Source organism: Aspergillus bombycis, assembly GCF_001792695.1.
Source record: "Aspergillus bombycis strain NRRL26010 chromosome Unknown contig00060, whole genome shotgun sequence".
NCBI classification, from domain to species: domain Eukaryota; kingdom Fungi; phylum Ascomycota; class Eurotiomycetes; order Eurotiales; family Aspergillaceae; genus Aspergillus; species Aspergillus bombycis.
In genome coordinates this window covers 36,382-50,948 of record NW_019170062.1, presented here as the reverse complement: position 1 = coordinate 50,948, position 14,567 = coordinate 36,382, and the positions used below count along the sequence as shown (strand labels likewise).

At 48.0% G+C, this 14,567-nt stretch overlaps 3 protein-coding genes across 3 annotated transcripts; 1 reads left to right on the top strand and 2 right to left on the bottom strand.

Annotated features, from left to right (window-relative positions):
- Nucleotides 1-659: 659 nt before the first annotated feature.
- Nucleotides 660-4,447, bottom strand: ABOM_007286 (HET domain-containing protein; the record flags this gene model as incomplete). Its single annotated transcript, XM_022534415.1, has 5 exons — nt 660-2,600; nt 2,766-3,062; nt 3,123-3,497; nt 3,570-3,936; nt 3,990-4,447. The coding sequence occupies 5 exons, from the start codon at nt 4,445-4,447 to the stop codon at nt 660-662; spliced, it is 3,438 nt and encodes a 1,145-aa protein (XP_022387830.1).
- A 3,575-nt stretch (nt 4,448-8,022) lies between these two features.
- Nucleotides 8,023-9,576, top strand: ABOM_007285 (uncharacterized protein; the record flags this gene model as incomplete). Its single annotated transcript, XM_022534414.1, has 1 exon — nt 8,023-9,576. The coding sequence occupies one exon, from the start codon at nt 8,023-8,025 to the stop codon at nt 9,574-9,576; it is 1,554 nt and encodes a 517-aa protein (XP_022387829.1).
- A 1,622-nt stretch (nt 9,577-11,198) lies between these two features.
- Nucleotides 11,199-14,198, bottom strand: ABOM_007284 (uncharacterized protein; the record flags this gene model as incomplete). Its single annotated transcript, XM_022534413.1, has 5 exons — nt 11,199-11,342; nt 11,465-11,941; nt 11,991-13,490; nt 13,536-13,728; nt 13,783-14,198. 5 exons carry the CDS (start codon nt 14,196-14,198, stop codon nt 11,199-11,201), a joined length of 2,730 nt encoding a protein of 909 aa, XP_022387828.1.
- Between the last annotated feature and the right edge of the window lie 369 nt (nt 14,199-14,567).

Sequence of the window (14,567 nt, the reverse complement as noted above, 5' to 3'; positions counted from 1 at the left end):
CCGGGCGAAGCTAGAACTGAGAATAGCGAGCCATGATGAAATATGTCTGCTGGTGGCGCGATGCTCTACATGACTGACCCACGAAAGGCTTCACATTTACGAAACTGCTACACGAGTGGGGCCCCGCAATCGGCCTTTTCCACACAGACAACCTGACTTTACCGAGGTAGACGACATGCCACACCTTGGAAATGATTCAGGATAACATCCAAGACCACTTGTGGTGGTTATCATCGGGGGAGTCTAAGAAGTAGATTCCATCCACCCTTCGCGAACGCCAACGGTGAAGAAGGCTTTCACAGTGCGGATGGTAACAATTGCGACCGGACTCATTAGTATGACCTTCTGCAGGTCAGAATTAGGGCTAGGATGCCCAAGAGAGTGCAGTGGCGGTAAGACTCCATTTATCACGTAGTCAGGAGGAAGTCAAGAGTCCCTCTGCGTATCTAGAAGTTAAATGGTAATCACTTCTATACAGTTATATTTATATTATATATCTTCGGAAGCACTGCCTGATATTCCCACTAGGATGGAGGTATTTTGGAGATATATTACCCAAGTCGACTACTACTTGGGAAAGGGTATTAGGTAGAGCCAAATCACAATCACGGCCCTTCTCTTGCACCTGAGAGACAATGGTAGTACACTGGATCATGCTATTAGACCAGACTTATGTCCAGACACTGTCCAGATGAATCCATATATTCCCCATGCATCATGCCATCAATGTAACATTCCCCTATCACACGGTAGTGGCCATCTGGTGTTTCTGTTTTGCGAATTATAAAAGGGACCACGCTACCGTGGAAGACAGCAATTCGATCACCCGTCTGAGTGTTTTTGGGGACAATGCCGACTTTTCTCATTTCTGTGCCGCAGGCAACGGCAGGTGAGAAGATGTCTGCGAAGTCAGAGGCAGCAGCCATGTATTCTCGAGACTCTCCCGCCCATGCATCATTTAGATTACCTGAAGTTCGCGGCTGCTCAGACTCTATATCGCAGTCCCCAATGGGCAGTCTCCACTTGACAATCGCAGTCTCCTCTGGAGTACGGGCTCGAAACCATTTGTCGACCATGGTAGAAATTTCTTGGCGGTAAGCTGGAAACACACTTGTGTACGATGGACACTTGCCTACGCGTGATACACGATCAACTAGGTGCCCACGGAGGCATAAGACCCTTCCAGAGCGTAAGTGGAAAGAGAGCGGGAATCCGTTGCCAGCAGTGAATTTATGTGGCGCGGTTTTGCATCTCCATTTGGATAGAGACCTGGGGTAGGGTGCCGATGTCCAATCTGGCACCCAGGATGGAGATATCGCGGAACGCCCACTTCTGTACAGTAGTTCCATCACATAGCCATTATTTACGAATGTGCGTGCGTATCGCCAGATTATGTCCTTTAGAGGAGCCTCGTAATCTGGACGGAGTTCCTGACAGTTATCTCTGGCTAAGTTTAGTAGTGCGAACAGTTTGTCTCGTCTCTGAGTCGCCTCGGTCCACTGAAAGTGCTCAAACAACGATAGTAGTTGATATTTTGCTTCAAAGTCCCCACCCTCCCAGCATGCTTTCCGGAAGGCAGCGAGACGCAGGACAGAGCCTGCAGTACTCCCTCGAGAAAGGAATAGACCTGAGCTAGATTGCTCAGCATGGTAGAATAATCGCGAGAGTGTATCACAGAAACGGCCCCATGGGACCCTCTGATTGCCACACATGACAATAATATCTCTCGCTAGAACTATTTCTTGCACGACCCATATTCGCCGGAACCATTTGCGCTCAAGCAGCTTGCCTAGGTCATCCCAGAATGTGCTCCCTAAGCGAGGGATCACTTCATCTCCGCCGCGAGACGGCACAGCATGATCAATCTGTTCTAGAGTCCTGAGAACTGCGAGACTCTCATCTTCTTCTTCACCGATCCACGCGTAGACACGCGTGGCCGATCTAAAAATGTCCGGCATCATGGATATTTGGGAGGGCTTCTCAACACTATCACTCTGATTGATGCAAATTGCATCTACCCAAACCCATCTTGACTTGTTGCGCTTACGCATTCGCCTCAACGCCAGATATAGAGATGTTGTGATGGGAATAATCCCTTCCGAGGTGTGCAGCGTGAATGGGTGAAGCGCACTTCCCCACGTATAAGAAATAGCGTCATATTCGGGCCGGTCTCTTATAGTTGAGACTGTCAACTTCCCTCTCAGGTCTTCGGTCCCTTTTCCGGGCAGCAGATAAAGAAGCCTTATCTGTCTTGCGGCTTCATTCAATGGTTCCCAGGTGTACACGTTTGAAGTATCTTTGGAGCGCTGGCGTGATATTGCCGACCCAAGGAATCTAGACATTCGGGAGAAGGGGTCATAACGCGGCTGTGGTATTTTGCTTTGGAAGGTACTAAGTTCTATCCCCAAAGGTGCGCTGTCGGGGATACTTGCGACTAGGTTCGATGGAGCTTTTATCAGGAGCTCTTCTTGTTGAATCATACCCCAGGGATCCACGAACATGCGAACGTGGGGATCCTTACCATACACATTGGAGACTCGTATGAGAATGTAGATGTGGTCTTGCTGGTGGGATGAACCTCGAATCCGCCATCTACGTGCCTGTGGCCGTGCTTGTTAGCATACATCCCTATCCAACTAGATAATGTCGCAATAGACCGACCGTGGGACAACATCCTTCAGCCCCGACGCAAACTAGCAAGAGGGGAGACCTAGAAGTAAAAGCAAGGAGAGGAGTGCTGCAAGCAGATGCCGTAAATTACCTACCATATCGAAATCGAGCGGGCTCCAGGAAAACGATGCAGATGTACCGTCTACTGTGGTCTGGACATCAATACGGTAATCGGGAGGAAGGTATGCCCATGCTGCTGCCCCCTCGATTGAGTTTGTTCTCAAAAAGTCTGTCATTGCCTGGCCTGTTCGGGCATCAATATAAAAACCTGACATAGGAGAATTCTCCTGGGCCCTGAAAGGGGTATGGCCAAGGCGATTGCGAAAGTGGCTTGTCCAATGTATGTTTGGATCATATGCGCTTCCAAGAACGTGCCCCAGGAACTCGGAGACCTAAAACGCTCAGAAAACTTTAGCTAGTCTTGACAGCAATATGAGATTCGATTATCTTACAAACACCTCTCCGAGAAACGCTGGCTCGTGATCAATCAAGGTTGTAGAACTACGCGCTATGAAGAGAGTTTGCATCCCAGTGTTAAGCATCTGTAGACGAGCAGGCAGCGTCTTTTGACCTTCTTGAGTCTTTCCCTCGAAATCCACATCGGGCAATTCTTCCACAGTAGAACAAAAGATAACATCAGGTTCTGCTGTAAACCTCGGTACTCTATGTTGATAATGTGAATCTGTCAACTGTGCGATACTCACATTATCTTGATCATCCAATTGCGTATACCCGGTCTCAAATGAATGGTCCCTTTCGGATTGTCCAAAGGACACCTGTGTGCGGTGGCCACTGGGCTCTGAACGGACGGCCATCTGCTGCCACTCCTGTATGTAACTTACATTGTTATTGGAGTTCATTCGAGTCAGTATTGCTGGGCGTTCAGTCGATTGGCTAACCAATGACATGGTTCGGAAGATATTTCCTGGACCTAGAGCCTCGCGCAGGAGCTCTATATCATTCAGCAGTAAAGCCGCCCATAACAAGGTTCTGTGTTGAGAAGGGATCCCGAACAACTCTGACAATTGCTCACAGAGCTCGAAAGGCAGATTGTCTGCATCTGCATCGATATGGCGTATGTAAAGCTGTACCCTGTTATCCTCTCTAACAATTAAGGCCAATTTTGTGTCCTCATGTGTATCGATAATGTACTCAGATGGATACAGAACGGCCCATTCGACAATGACTTCATCAACACTCTGCACTTCTATATCCCGAAGCAATTCGGATACCTCGGACGGCTGAGACCCGTGATTTCGAGCCAGGCTACGTCACAATAAGAGAGAAGCGACGGGTAAACAAGTAAAGATGTGGCCTACCAAGAGAGATATTCAGCTTTAGACAGGAGCAGCCTTTTGTAATCCTCCCTCACTACGGAGGCCAGGCCCTGCCGGGGCTTGCAAATGGCTGCCGTGGACAGCAACCGATCCTCGATATGCAATGCACAGAACAATCTCGACATACGTGCTAAATCCTCCGCACCAAACGCGAGCATGTTAAGACGTCCATAAAAAGTCTCCAACAGGCGGGGCTGGTCCGCGATAAACCAATCATCATGCCGTTCGCAGGTCTGTAACGTTGGTCGGGCTTCACCTCTCCTTGTCGGAAAGATTGGTAAGGTGCGGAGGACCCCGACTGCTTCGTACCCACGCGTGGAGTCTTCCAGAGATAGAAGGTGATCTATACACTGAAAGATCACACTGATACGCTGGAGTGAGTCGGCCCGAGATATTTGCTTGGCCTCACTAATCAGTGCGGCCAAAGCGTCGTCGCCCATGACCCATCGGATGGTATCCAGAACACGAGATTAGAGTGTATCCAGGTGGAATGTCGGGGAAAAAATTGAGTTAAAAAGTCGGCTCTCCCCAGCAAAGAGCCCCGAGCGCTGGAAGCCGCGCCATTATGGCCTTGTGGGGATCATTGCTTTAGTCCGATGTCTGTTGGTGTTGTTTTCTGTTTGCTTTTTTTTGCCCCTCCTCCGAAACAACCGAGTATCAGCCTCGCCTCCATTCCCAGATTCCCTATTACATCTTTCAAGGACAAGGATTCAGCTATAATAGTACTCCTTAAAAGCTTGAAACCCAGATAATAAGCCACGGTGGTATTGGTCGGCCATACACGAGCGCCGTCTGACGGACTTAAGATTCTTTCCATGTCCCCCATGGTCTAGCAGGATAGTCATTCATCTTGAGATATACACAAATCGAATGTTCGTATTTTGCTTTCTCTTTCACGACCTCCCGAATTACCTACCAAATCCCGACTCATGTCTGAATACTTTCAATCCGTATGTTCCATCGCACCTCAGCTGGTAGGAGTCGCAGCAGCTTCAGGGCTAATGCAACACGTGCTGCACAATAATTGGTCCATTATAGAGCCAAATGCATGACCCCCTCGTTTTCTCGCTGGCTGCAGGATGAGATTGATTCAACTACTAATTGGCTCGATAGCTGGGAGGGAACAGGCCAAGTAACTGTTGTAGAGGGTAGAGACGAGCAAGGGTTTCCAAGAGGACGGCGCCATATTGTGTCTTCCGGAACCACTGCTATCCAACACAAATCTATGATAACCGTCGTATTATATTACCTAGTCCTATGAGATTACGAGATCTAAGACTCTGAATCTACCCAGTACATCCCGGCTTTCCTAGGCCAGGTCTTGGCCTTCCCGTTGCATTTTGGTGCTCAGACTCTCACTGCTTTGGCTCACTGAGTAGATCTGAGCACGTCTCTATGCTTCAGGAGAAAGCCCTAATTCTACCTAATCTCGGTGTAGACTATTATAGAGTACTATTAACCGTAGTAAGCACGATAAGAGCTACCGCGCTAAGTGATGAACCCCGGTAGCAATCCGCAACCCCACTATGGTATAATCGCGTCTGGGACTTATGTCATTAAATATAGGAAGATTAGGGAGCAGTTGGGGTGGATAGTAGGAGCGTTACGCGTCGATATGGAGGCAGCCAGTTTTAATACTAGACTTTCACCCTGCATCCGTCATCCGCGATGTTTGCGACTATGCCGATTCGCATAAAAATAAAGCAGTGGCAAGGGTATGCAAGAAAAAGGAGAAAACAGATTGAGATAAGCGCCATTAGAAACATAAGGGTGTTCACATAATTAATTCTTTTCATGTGCAATGATTTCATTTAGCGCTCTGCGCGAGTAGCAGCAACAATCTCCGCCAGGCCTAGTGTCGCGTATTCGGGACCAAGGCGAGCTGCTCCAAAGTCCAGCACCAAACCGTGTTCAGCTCGGTCCCGAGAAGTATCACGGAGAATTTCTGCGAATTTGTCGAGGGCGTCGGGGTCGTCCGAGTCAGTGAACTGGAGTGGCAACACGGCGACCAATGCGTTCTTCTCAGCCATGGCCAGGTCGACAGCACGGTGCTTGTCCCACATGCACCAACGTCGCATGGCGTCGAGATTGGGAACGGCGTAGAGTGCGGCCTCGTCCCAATGCTGCCCCGCCACTTCTGTTCCGAAAAACTTCAGCCGGCTGTAATAGAACAGTATGGTTCCTGTGTCAACCATCTCTGCCTGCAGTGCCTCTTCGAGTGCCCGGCTCTCTGCCTGCGCGGGGGCTGGGCCGTCCCCGGCGTATTTGAAGACCGTGAGAATGACAATCATTGATTTTCTGGATTTTTGTAGGGTGATGTGAAGAACAAGATGTACAATATGGGAAGAGAAGGTGACCAAGACAGGTAACTATTGGCAATACCAATTTTTATTAAGCTGGAGAGAGACGGGAGAGATGCCATGGGGGAAAGGATATCTGCTAATTCGGTGCGAATAGATTTCCCTCCGCATCTGCCTTAGGTAGTCAGCAAGATTCTGGATTCCAGACACCTTCTGGTGGGCCCTCTTACCACCGTAGAGTGGTGCTATATCGATTTAGTGTACGTCTTGTAACCCGGAATTCAGTCATTCAAGTGGTTCAGCGCGCATAAATATTTGCTCCACTATTCGGGCCGAATCTCGAAAGAATAGTACAGATTTCGGAGCGAATTGGGATCTAGCTTTCACAAGGGCAGAATATATTGAGATGAAGGTTTGATGGATAGCACGTTGTCTATGTAGACAAAAGCTTACTAGCTTTAAGAAAGGGTTCTGAGTATCTTATATGCAAATTTAAGAAGAACTCCAGGCATTAGATACAGCGCATAGTGGAACTACCTTCATAATTATAAGTACACCTCTCAGGATAGATATAGTTACAATATAAGTGCTGTTATCTAAGCAGAATTTCCACTTCCAGTTATTCGGACCAAACCCCGCTGTATTACCCGAAAGCTGGCCGGACTCGCAGTGGAGAAGAGCTCTAAAATTGCTACGAAGTAGTAAGTCGTAGCAGAAATTAGATCATTTTTGGATATATAGGGTGGTTTATACCTAGAACCACAATAGTAATTATTAATGAATCTGCACGTATTAATGTAATTACTACAATCCAATCTAGCTTAGTCTACAGTTAACTGTAGTTAAACGTGTCCCAGATCCGTTGCTGACTCTGCTTGATGACTGTACAGTATCCCTTGTCCCCTGTGCATAGACATCTGTACCCTTACCTAGTGGACAGGTTGTCTGCCTTGTTGAGTAGATATGCCTTAACAAAAAGATTAATTAATTTCCATCTATCAATATTTAAAGTTATTAAGAAATTCTATGTCCGAATCAAACCGAGATCGCTTAGATTAGATTATAGCTAGTTATAGCGGTTAGGCTCTGCTACTCTAATTTAGATATTTTTGGCCGTATAGCTGGTGGTTGAATCATTGCATGAAAATAGGCGCGGAGAAATGACGTGTGGTGGTCCCGCCGATTGCTTGTTTGCCGGTTCCGTTACTCCCGTAGCCGACAAACCAATCGGATGCCGGGCTAGAACCAACTCGATCTGCATGGCACTGCGACATGTTCCTAACGTAATCATCGGCAGCCGCCCCAGACCCCAGACAGTCGGTCAGGACTGGCGAAGGCGCCCGCAAGGGAGTACCCTTGATCTTCGCGCTGGCATCCCAAACTTCCCCCCCCACCATCTCTCTCAGCTGTGTACTAATGTACTCTTCTCGCACCCCCTCCAACTTGCAAGTTTCCCTCAAGGAATTCCTGTATGTCTACTGCGGACGGCCTTGACGGAGTGAGCTATTAAATGAATCAGATCCGCCAATCCCGCCGGTCGCTGCAGTCACCCGGTGCACCGATGGGAACTGGTCATCGACGAATAGCGGGAAGGAAATCGAGGACGGGATGTCGTTCCTGCCGGTGAGCTGTGGGAAGGTGCCGAAAAGTGGGATGGGTATGTTCTAAATGTCGCTCGCAGTGCTCGCCGCATTAAATGCGATGAAACCCCTGAGATGTGTCGGAATTGCACCTCCACCGGCCGTATTTGTGATGGGTATGATGTACATCGGCTGCCTCTGACCAAGAAAGCCGGCGTGGATGCCACCGTTCCAGCTGTGACCCTGGTGATTGCTCACAGGCCGACGTGGCCCATGACCTCGGACGAGCGGCGATGTCTTTCGTACTTCCAGCACCGCACAGTTCCCATGATCCTCGAGTTCTACGACTCATCGCTCTGGCGCCAAGTGGTTCTCCAGATGGGCCAGTCAGAGCCAGCCGTGTACCATGCCGTGATCGCGCTGAGCGCGGTCCATCAGGGCATGGAGACCAGAGGGATGCCATTGTTGATACAGGAAGCGTATAATATTTGGAATTCCTTCGCCCTTGAGCAACTAGGTCGGGCTTTTTCCTGTTTGATCAAGCGCCGGATGTCACAGGATCCGCGCCTGCGAGATGTCATCCTGACCTGCTGCTTGCTCTTCATCATGTTGGACTTGCTCCGGGGACGGTACGATGATGCCTTTAGGCACCTGAAAAGTGGTCTGCAAATTATAAAGGAGTACACCGCTTACAAGGCTTCAGTCTGCCGGGTACCCCGGGAGGAGGCCATCGAACCGTGTTTAGTCGAGACGTTTGACCACCTAGGTATTCAGTCCACACTCTTTGGGGTTGAGGCGTCCCGCCTGCCTGTCGATGATGAGTCAAAGCAGGGTGGGGGCGGCAGTGTAGCATTTGATAGCCTAGAACAGGCCCGTCAAGCCTTCAATACCCCTCTTAGAGCGGTCTATCAATTTACCGGGCCTTGCATGGGTCTGTCTGCTGTAGATATCGCGTCCAACTATGAAGCCCTGCAGGTAGGACAGCTGGCGGCGTGGTCCAGCCTCAGCCAGTACATGGACTCATTCGATCACTTTTATCGCCGCTCGTATTCGGCTCTTAGCACAAAAGAACGAAGAGGGGCCGACATGCTCTATTTACAGCAGCTGGGCTTGGCCGTCTCAGTGAAGACATGCCTGCTGGGCGGAAATACACCGGCATATGAACATTATACATCGGATTATCGGAAGATAGTGGTACTCGCGGAACGAATCGTGAAGAGCTTTCCCGAGCCTCCAGCCGTCAGCATCAACACGGGCGTCATTCCCACCCTATATCGCACGGCCATGGTCTGCCGTGATCATAATATCCGCTGGCGCGCGATTGAGCTTCTCCAGACTTGGCCTCATCGGGAAGGGCCCTTTGACTCGAACTGGTTTCTCTATGTCGCGTTGGAGACGATGAAAGCCGAGCTATTGACTAAATATAAATCACAGGAGAACAAAAACACGCCGGGCTTTATATTAACCGATTCGCGTGGCGAGGAGCTATCGTTGAATAAGGTCCTGGTGAAGATTATAGAGAGCCAGCGGCACACGGCACGAGCAATGGGAAAGGGACTTGACGACGGGACGAGCTCTCCACTAGAGCTCGCTGGGGCAGTAAAATGCATGGCAGGCTGGGCCTGTGTCCGAGCATTCAAGGCTGTGGTAAGAAAGTATAACTGGCGGAAGCACTCAGCAGGCTGTTGACCGTACGCTATATTTTTTATTCTCTTTTTGGGTTAATGTGACAATTAGTATAGCTGCGATTAGATGTGCATGTAATGATATAGTGATCTTCCTGGATAAGTTTACTAATCAGAGAACCGTATAACTGGTAAACTATATGAGCTGCTTTAGCGTTAATGCCTATACAGTCAAATACCATGTTCACTCCGAGTAACTCACGGGCTACGATACTACGGGCCTATCTATGTCATTTGTCTTGGAAGTGTAGCTAAGAATGAGTGATCCAGAGGGAAAGAGGGTGTCACATCGACTGGCTATCAGGGAAGTTTGACGGTTTAAACGCTATTTCTTCTTCTGATGCAGGCCATATATTGAATAAATCACCGCATATTGGCTGAATTGACACACTGGCAGACATAACCACACACACAAATGGATAGTTTGATCAGACCAGTATGCTTGATCACGTGTGAGACTAGCTTTGCTCCATGCTGCACCTATGTATCAGGCGATCTAGCAGTAATCGCTCTTTCCGGAGCCTCCATCCTTATTTCTCTAATTTCCTTAGTAGAGAAAATCACGGTAGAACATAGCTTGTATATTATATCAACAAAAGGAAATAAGAATATATAAAATATTAGTAGATATTAGTAGATATTATATAATATCTTGCCTGGGTATATTACAAGAGGGCTTTACTTATTTTCTGTGGTTACAACCCAGTATATTGAATCTGAGAATACTACAGTAGTATATCTTAAAGGACAGTAGGCCAATAAGATATCTAGTTTCTAGCGGATATGATATTGGCTTTTATCCTCCCCTTATAGTAACTGTCTTACTGCGGAGGACGTTTTTGCTGTACGGTTTGTTTATATATCTGATCTAGGATAAGGAAACATTGACCCAGGTACATACAGGGAGGATTGGAATCAGTTTCACCACTTGCACACAGATTCTTTCTCAAAACCTGCCCCGAAACTTGAAATAGCTTCTGTGTTAGACTAGTAATGTCTTCAGGGACCCTAGAACGTCACTCGAGCACGCAAATCGAACAGACGGATGCCTGCTTGGTTGGAGACGTGGCAGGAATTCGAATCCCTATTCTGTCAACCACTATGAACGAGCGAGTTGTATAAAGACAGTACTCATGAGTAATGTTGCTTTGCTTCTTGTAACAGGCCTGGCCTTCTAACAGGGAAGTAGCATATAATTAACTGACTACAGTCGCACGCCTACGTCAAGCTATAGATGACTCTCGCTCCGAACAGGACCCGAAATAAAACCCGCTAACCTCTGCAGACCATCGATCTTTCCACCGCCTATCTATACAAGGGTTCCTATCATCCCTACCACGACTGTCGCTCCTGTCATCCACCAGGCCGCCACTCCAAAAGCCCCTTGTATATCTTTCCTCAGGATTCCCCACAAGATCCCATACAAAAGGCTCGGTAGGAAAAATGCTAATCCAAGAGCCGCCCAAATACGCTTCCAATCTAAACTCTCACGATAGAATATTCCCCACGCTGTCATCACTTCAACTCCATCAGAGGTTAACTCAGAGTCCATTTTCTTCGGTAATTGCTGTATGACTAGGTCACTACCGGGGGCTCGACCGTTCGGATCGTTAAAAAAGTCCATCATTAATTCTGGTCCGACTGGTGGAGATTGCCTTGGGGGAATAGGATGACATTGATAAGATGTGCCGAGGGGTGGGACAAGGTCGAGGGGCGGGATACAGGCGCAGGGATTATTGGGGGTGCAAATTTCGCCATGGCAGCGGACGTCTATATATGAGTTGCCGGCGTAGATGAACTGTAGAGAAATTAGTCAGGGATGAGCGCCGAGATCCGGGTTGATAATGTGGTGTCCCAGCTTTGATACCCAGGACATGGTTAGAAGTACACACTCTCATAAAATGGATACTGTGCAATGTCCTCAAGGACCAGAAGGATTCAAGCCTCTGTCGGTGGTTATAATATATTTTGCGTAATGTGTGGAAGAGTTGACGGTCGTCGGCGATGTGCGTGACAAACTCTTGGTGGAGTTTTACGGGTCGACCGTGGCGTTTTATGCAGGCGAGGAGGAGTAGTGGGCGAGTAGGTTTAGTTGGTTGTTCAATGTCATGGAGTACGGTGCTACTTTCAGAGTTGCCAGAGTTGGTTACAGACTGATCGGCGATATCAGCAGTTGTTAATGGAGATGTAGTTTGTGTGGATTGAACATTAGGTGTGTAGAGAGAGGCCGCACGGGAGGAGCTCTGGCCATGGTCACTAGGCGTGATTGTCTTCTTGGGAACGGTGGTCACAGCCAAGTAGTCCTGGAGAGCTTGGAGTGCACCTGGTTCACGTTCAATGTAATCGTCGTATAGCCTTTTACCGTATCGCTACAGACCGTTAGCAATTTATGGAGCTTGCAAGATAGCTGAAACTCACATTCGTCCACCTAAACCTCTTATGGTGCTTTGGTACTTTCCGCTCTCGCAAGTAGAGGCTGCGTAGAAGTTCCGCTGGATCCCAGGATATTCTCCCCCTGACCTTTCTTCTATCGACGTTGCTTTCCACTCCCGCGCACTCCCACGTGAAAAGAGTTGAACTTTCAAAATGAGGCTCACTTTGACGACATGGTTGGCATAGCAATACTATCTGATGCTGTGGCAGGGGATTTAAATTTTGCAAGCCGAAGCTGGAGAAAAGCTTTTGAGGATCCCATGATATTCTTACCGCCCATAGCAAGTGGTTGATGTTGAAGCTCAAACCCAGGCATCCGATGGATCGAGAAATATGCCACGAGGAAGGTCGCTCTGGGGTATAGATATTCGTATTTCGATCTATAGGCTCGGAAAAGAGCACGATCTCTCGAGGCGGTGATACAGCAGAAGGCCGGGTAGAAATTGGATATGGCGAATCACTTTCTTCTCGAGGCCCAATGCGGGATAAAAGACTTTCTAGACTCCAGAAGCACCTTATCATCCATTCCTTTGAATTGAAACTGAAATCGAGGAGGATAGGCTTGACAGTTGGCATAAGGAAGTTCTTGAATTCCACTCGCAGCTTCTGGAAAGCAGCACTCTCTTCGATAAAGCTGCGGCCATGAGACACCAGCCTAGCAAAGCGATCATCGATTCCAGGCTTCTCCTGATCGTTCTCTTCGCCACTGCTGACATCGTGGATATCTGGTACAAGATCAAATGCGACTTCGACGGTCCCATGCATTTGTGGTGAGCCTTGAGGAAAAGTTTCGAGCGCAGAAGACTCCTGCCTAAATTTAGTGCCGATTTTCTCGGCGACTAGAGTGACCCTTGATAGAATGAGGTTCGCGAGGTCAAGATCAATTGCTTCTTGTGCTTCGTCCTTCAGATTTGTGGCAAAACGTTTCATGAGCCTTCGGAAGTTCCGGTCTAGACGATCTGAAGCTATGTCTCGTTTCAGTATTGCTTCTCTGAACAAGTAATCAATTTCTGCATCTTCCAAAAATATGCAGACAAGCTCGTCAATAGCTGTACGTATCTGATCTGCAGTAAGCCGAGTGTCAGTGGTGAAAGTGGTCGATGGCATTGTCGCCAAGGAAAAGACAGATGGAGGTTTCGATATATCACTCAGGCAGTCACCCACTTCGTGAATTGGATCAGTAGGGATTGAAGCGTTGCCTACGCCGGTAGCTTTCTCTGCCAACATTATGGCATCAAGTTTTGATTCTTCCACCTGCCAATCGCTGCTGGAACTTCCATTATTCTTCGCTGAGTCACCGTATAATTCCTTGTTAGTAAATTGGTTGAGTTGTTCCAAGTGCGGATTTTGGGATAAAGCCTCTGCCTCCCGCAGCCAACCTTGGCTAGAGCACCGAATGATATCTTGTAACATTTCGTCGGTCATCCAGAGCATTGAAGCTGATGACTTAACGCGGCTATCGCGTTGTCTTGTTTCCCGCTGGCTCTGCTCAATCAGCCACGATATACGTGAAATTATCTTGAGGCATACTGTGGAGCTAAGTTGTTCCTCTTTCATCGACTTTATCTCTTTGACGTCGGTGCATAAGCTCTCCGCATCCACAGAGACAATTGCCTCGAGTTTTTTATCAATGAGCTTTAAATATGCCTTAAGGTCGCTAGTCGCGTTCTTGATCAATTCTTTATAATTCTCCATGACATTCGCTGTGACAGAATACGTTCGACTAGATGATTGCATTAGCACGACGATACATGTCCAACCTGCGCAGGCAACTTACAGATTCACATGGGTGACAACGATCCTAATAGTTGATTTGTAACCAGCTACCATGTGACGAAATCCATGAATATCTTCGCCGATGTACCTTAATTTTGCCCAGTCTTGGAGGCTCATTTTGCGGTCACAGACTTTATTAGAATAGTCTATGATTGATTCTTCGAACTCCCGGCACGCATTTCCACATCGCTGGAGGGTGATAATAAGATCAGTGAAGTCCGCAGTATCGTTGGTGTTGATTGTGTCGCTGAATATTTCAAGAACTTCATTAAGTTCTTCAAGTTCCTCTTTCAGTTCGCGTACAGCTTTTGGTGGGTTCTTATATCTATTGACCGTATTAAGGAGAGCGACACTGCGTTGCAATGCAGAGCTTGTAAAAGCCAACAATTCGTCGCCCCGACTGATCTGGTTTGCCATTGCAGGCTGCTTGACTGAGTATGGGCACGTCCTGGGAGGAGTAGAAGTGAACTTTCGTTATGGAAATGGCGGGTGTCAACGTTATATTTATAATTCCATGCCCTACGCCAGGAAGAAGCTTGTCCAATAGGAGGGAGGTAATAAGCGCCAGCCTGAAATGGGACAGGATGAGGGTGGAACGCACCTGGAGACAAAGGAGTTCGGGCGACTAGAAACTAGATTTGGCCACTCGAAATAACTTCGCGCAATGGGTGCACTAGAGATTGGGATTGATAGAGACTTCTACAGAACAAGCGATATGTTACATAGAAAAAGCACATCTATTTGCAACTCAGGACAAATTTGACCGAGTAAGACGCACTTTTCTTC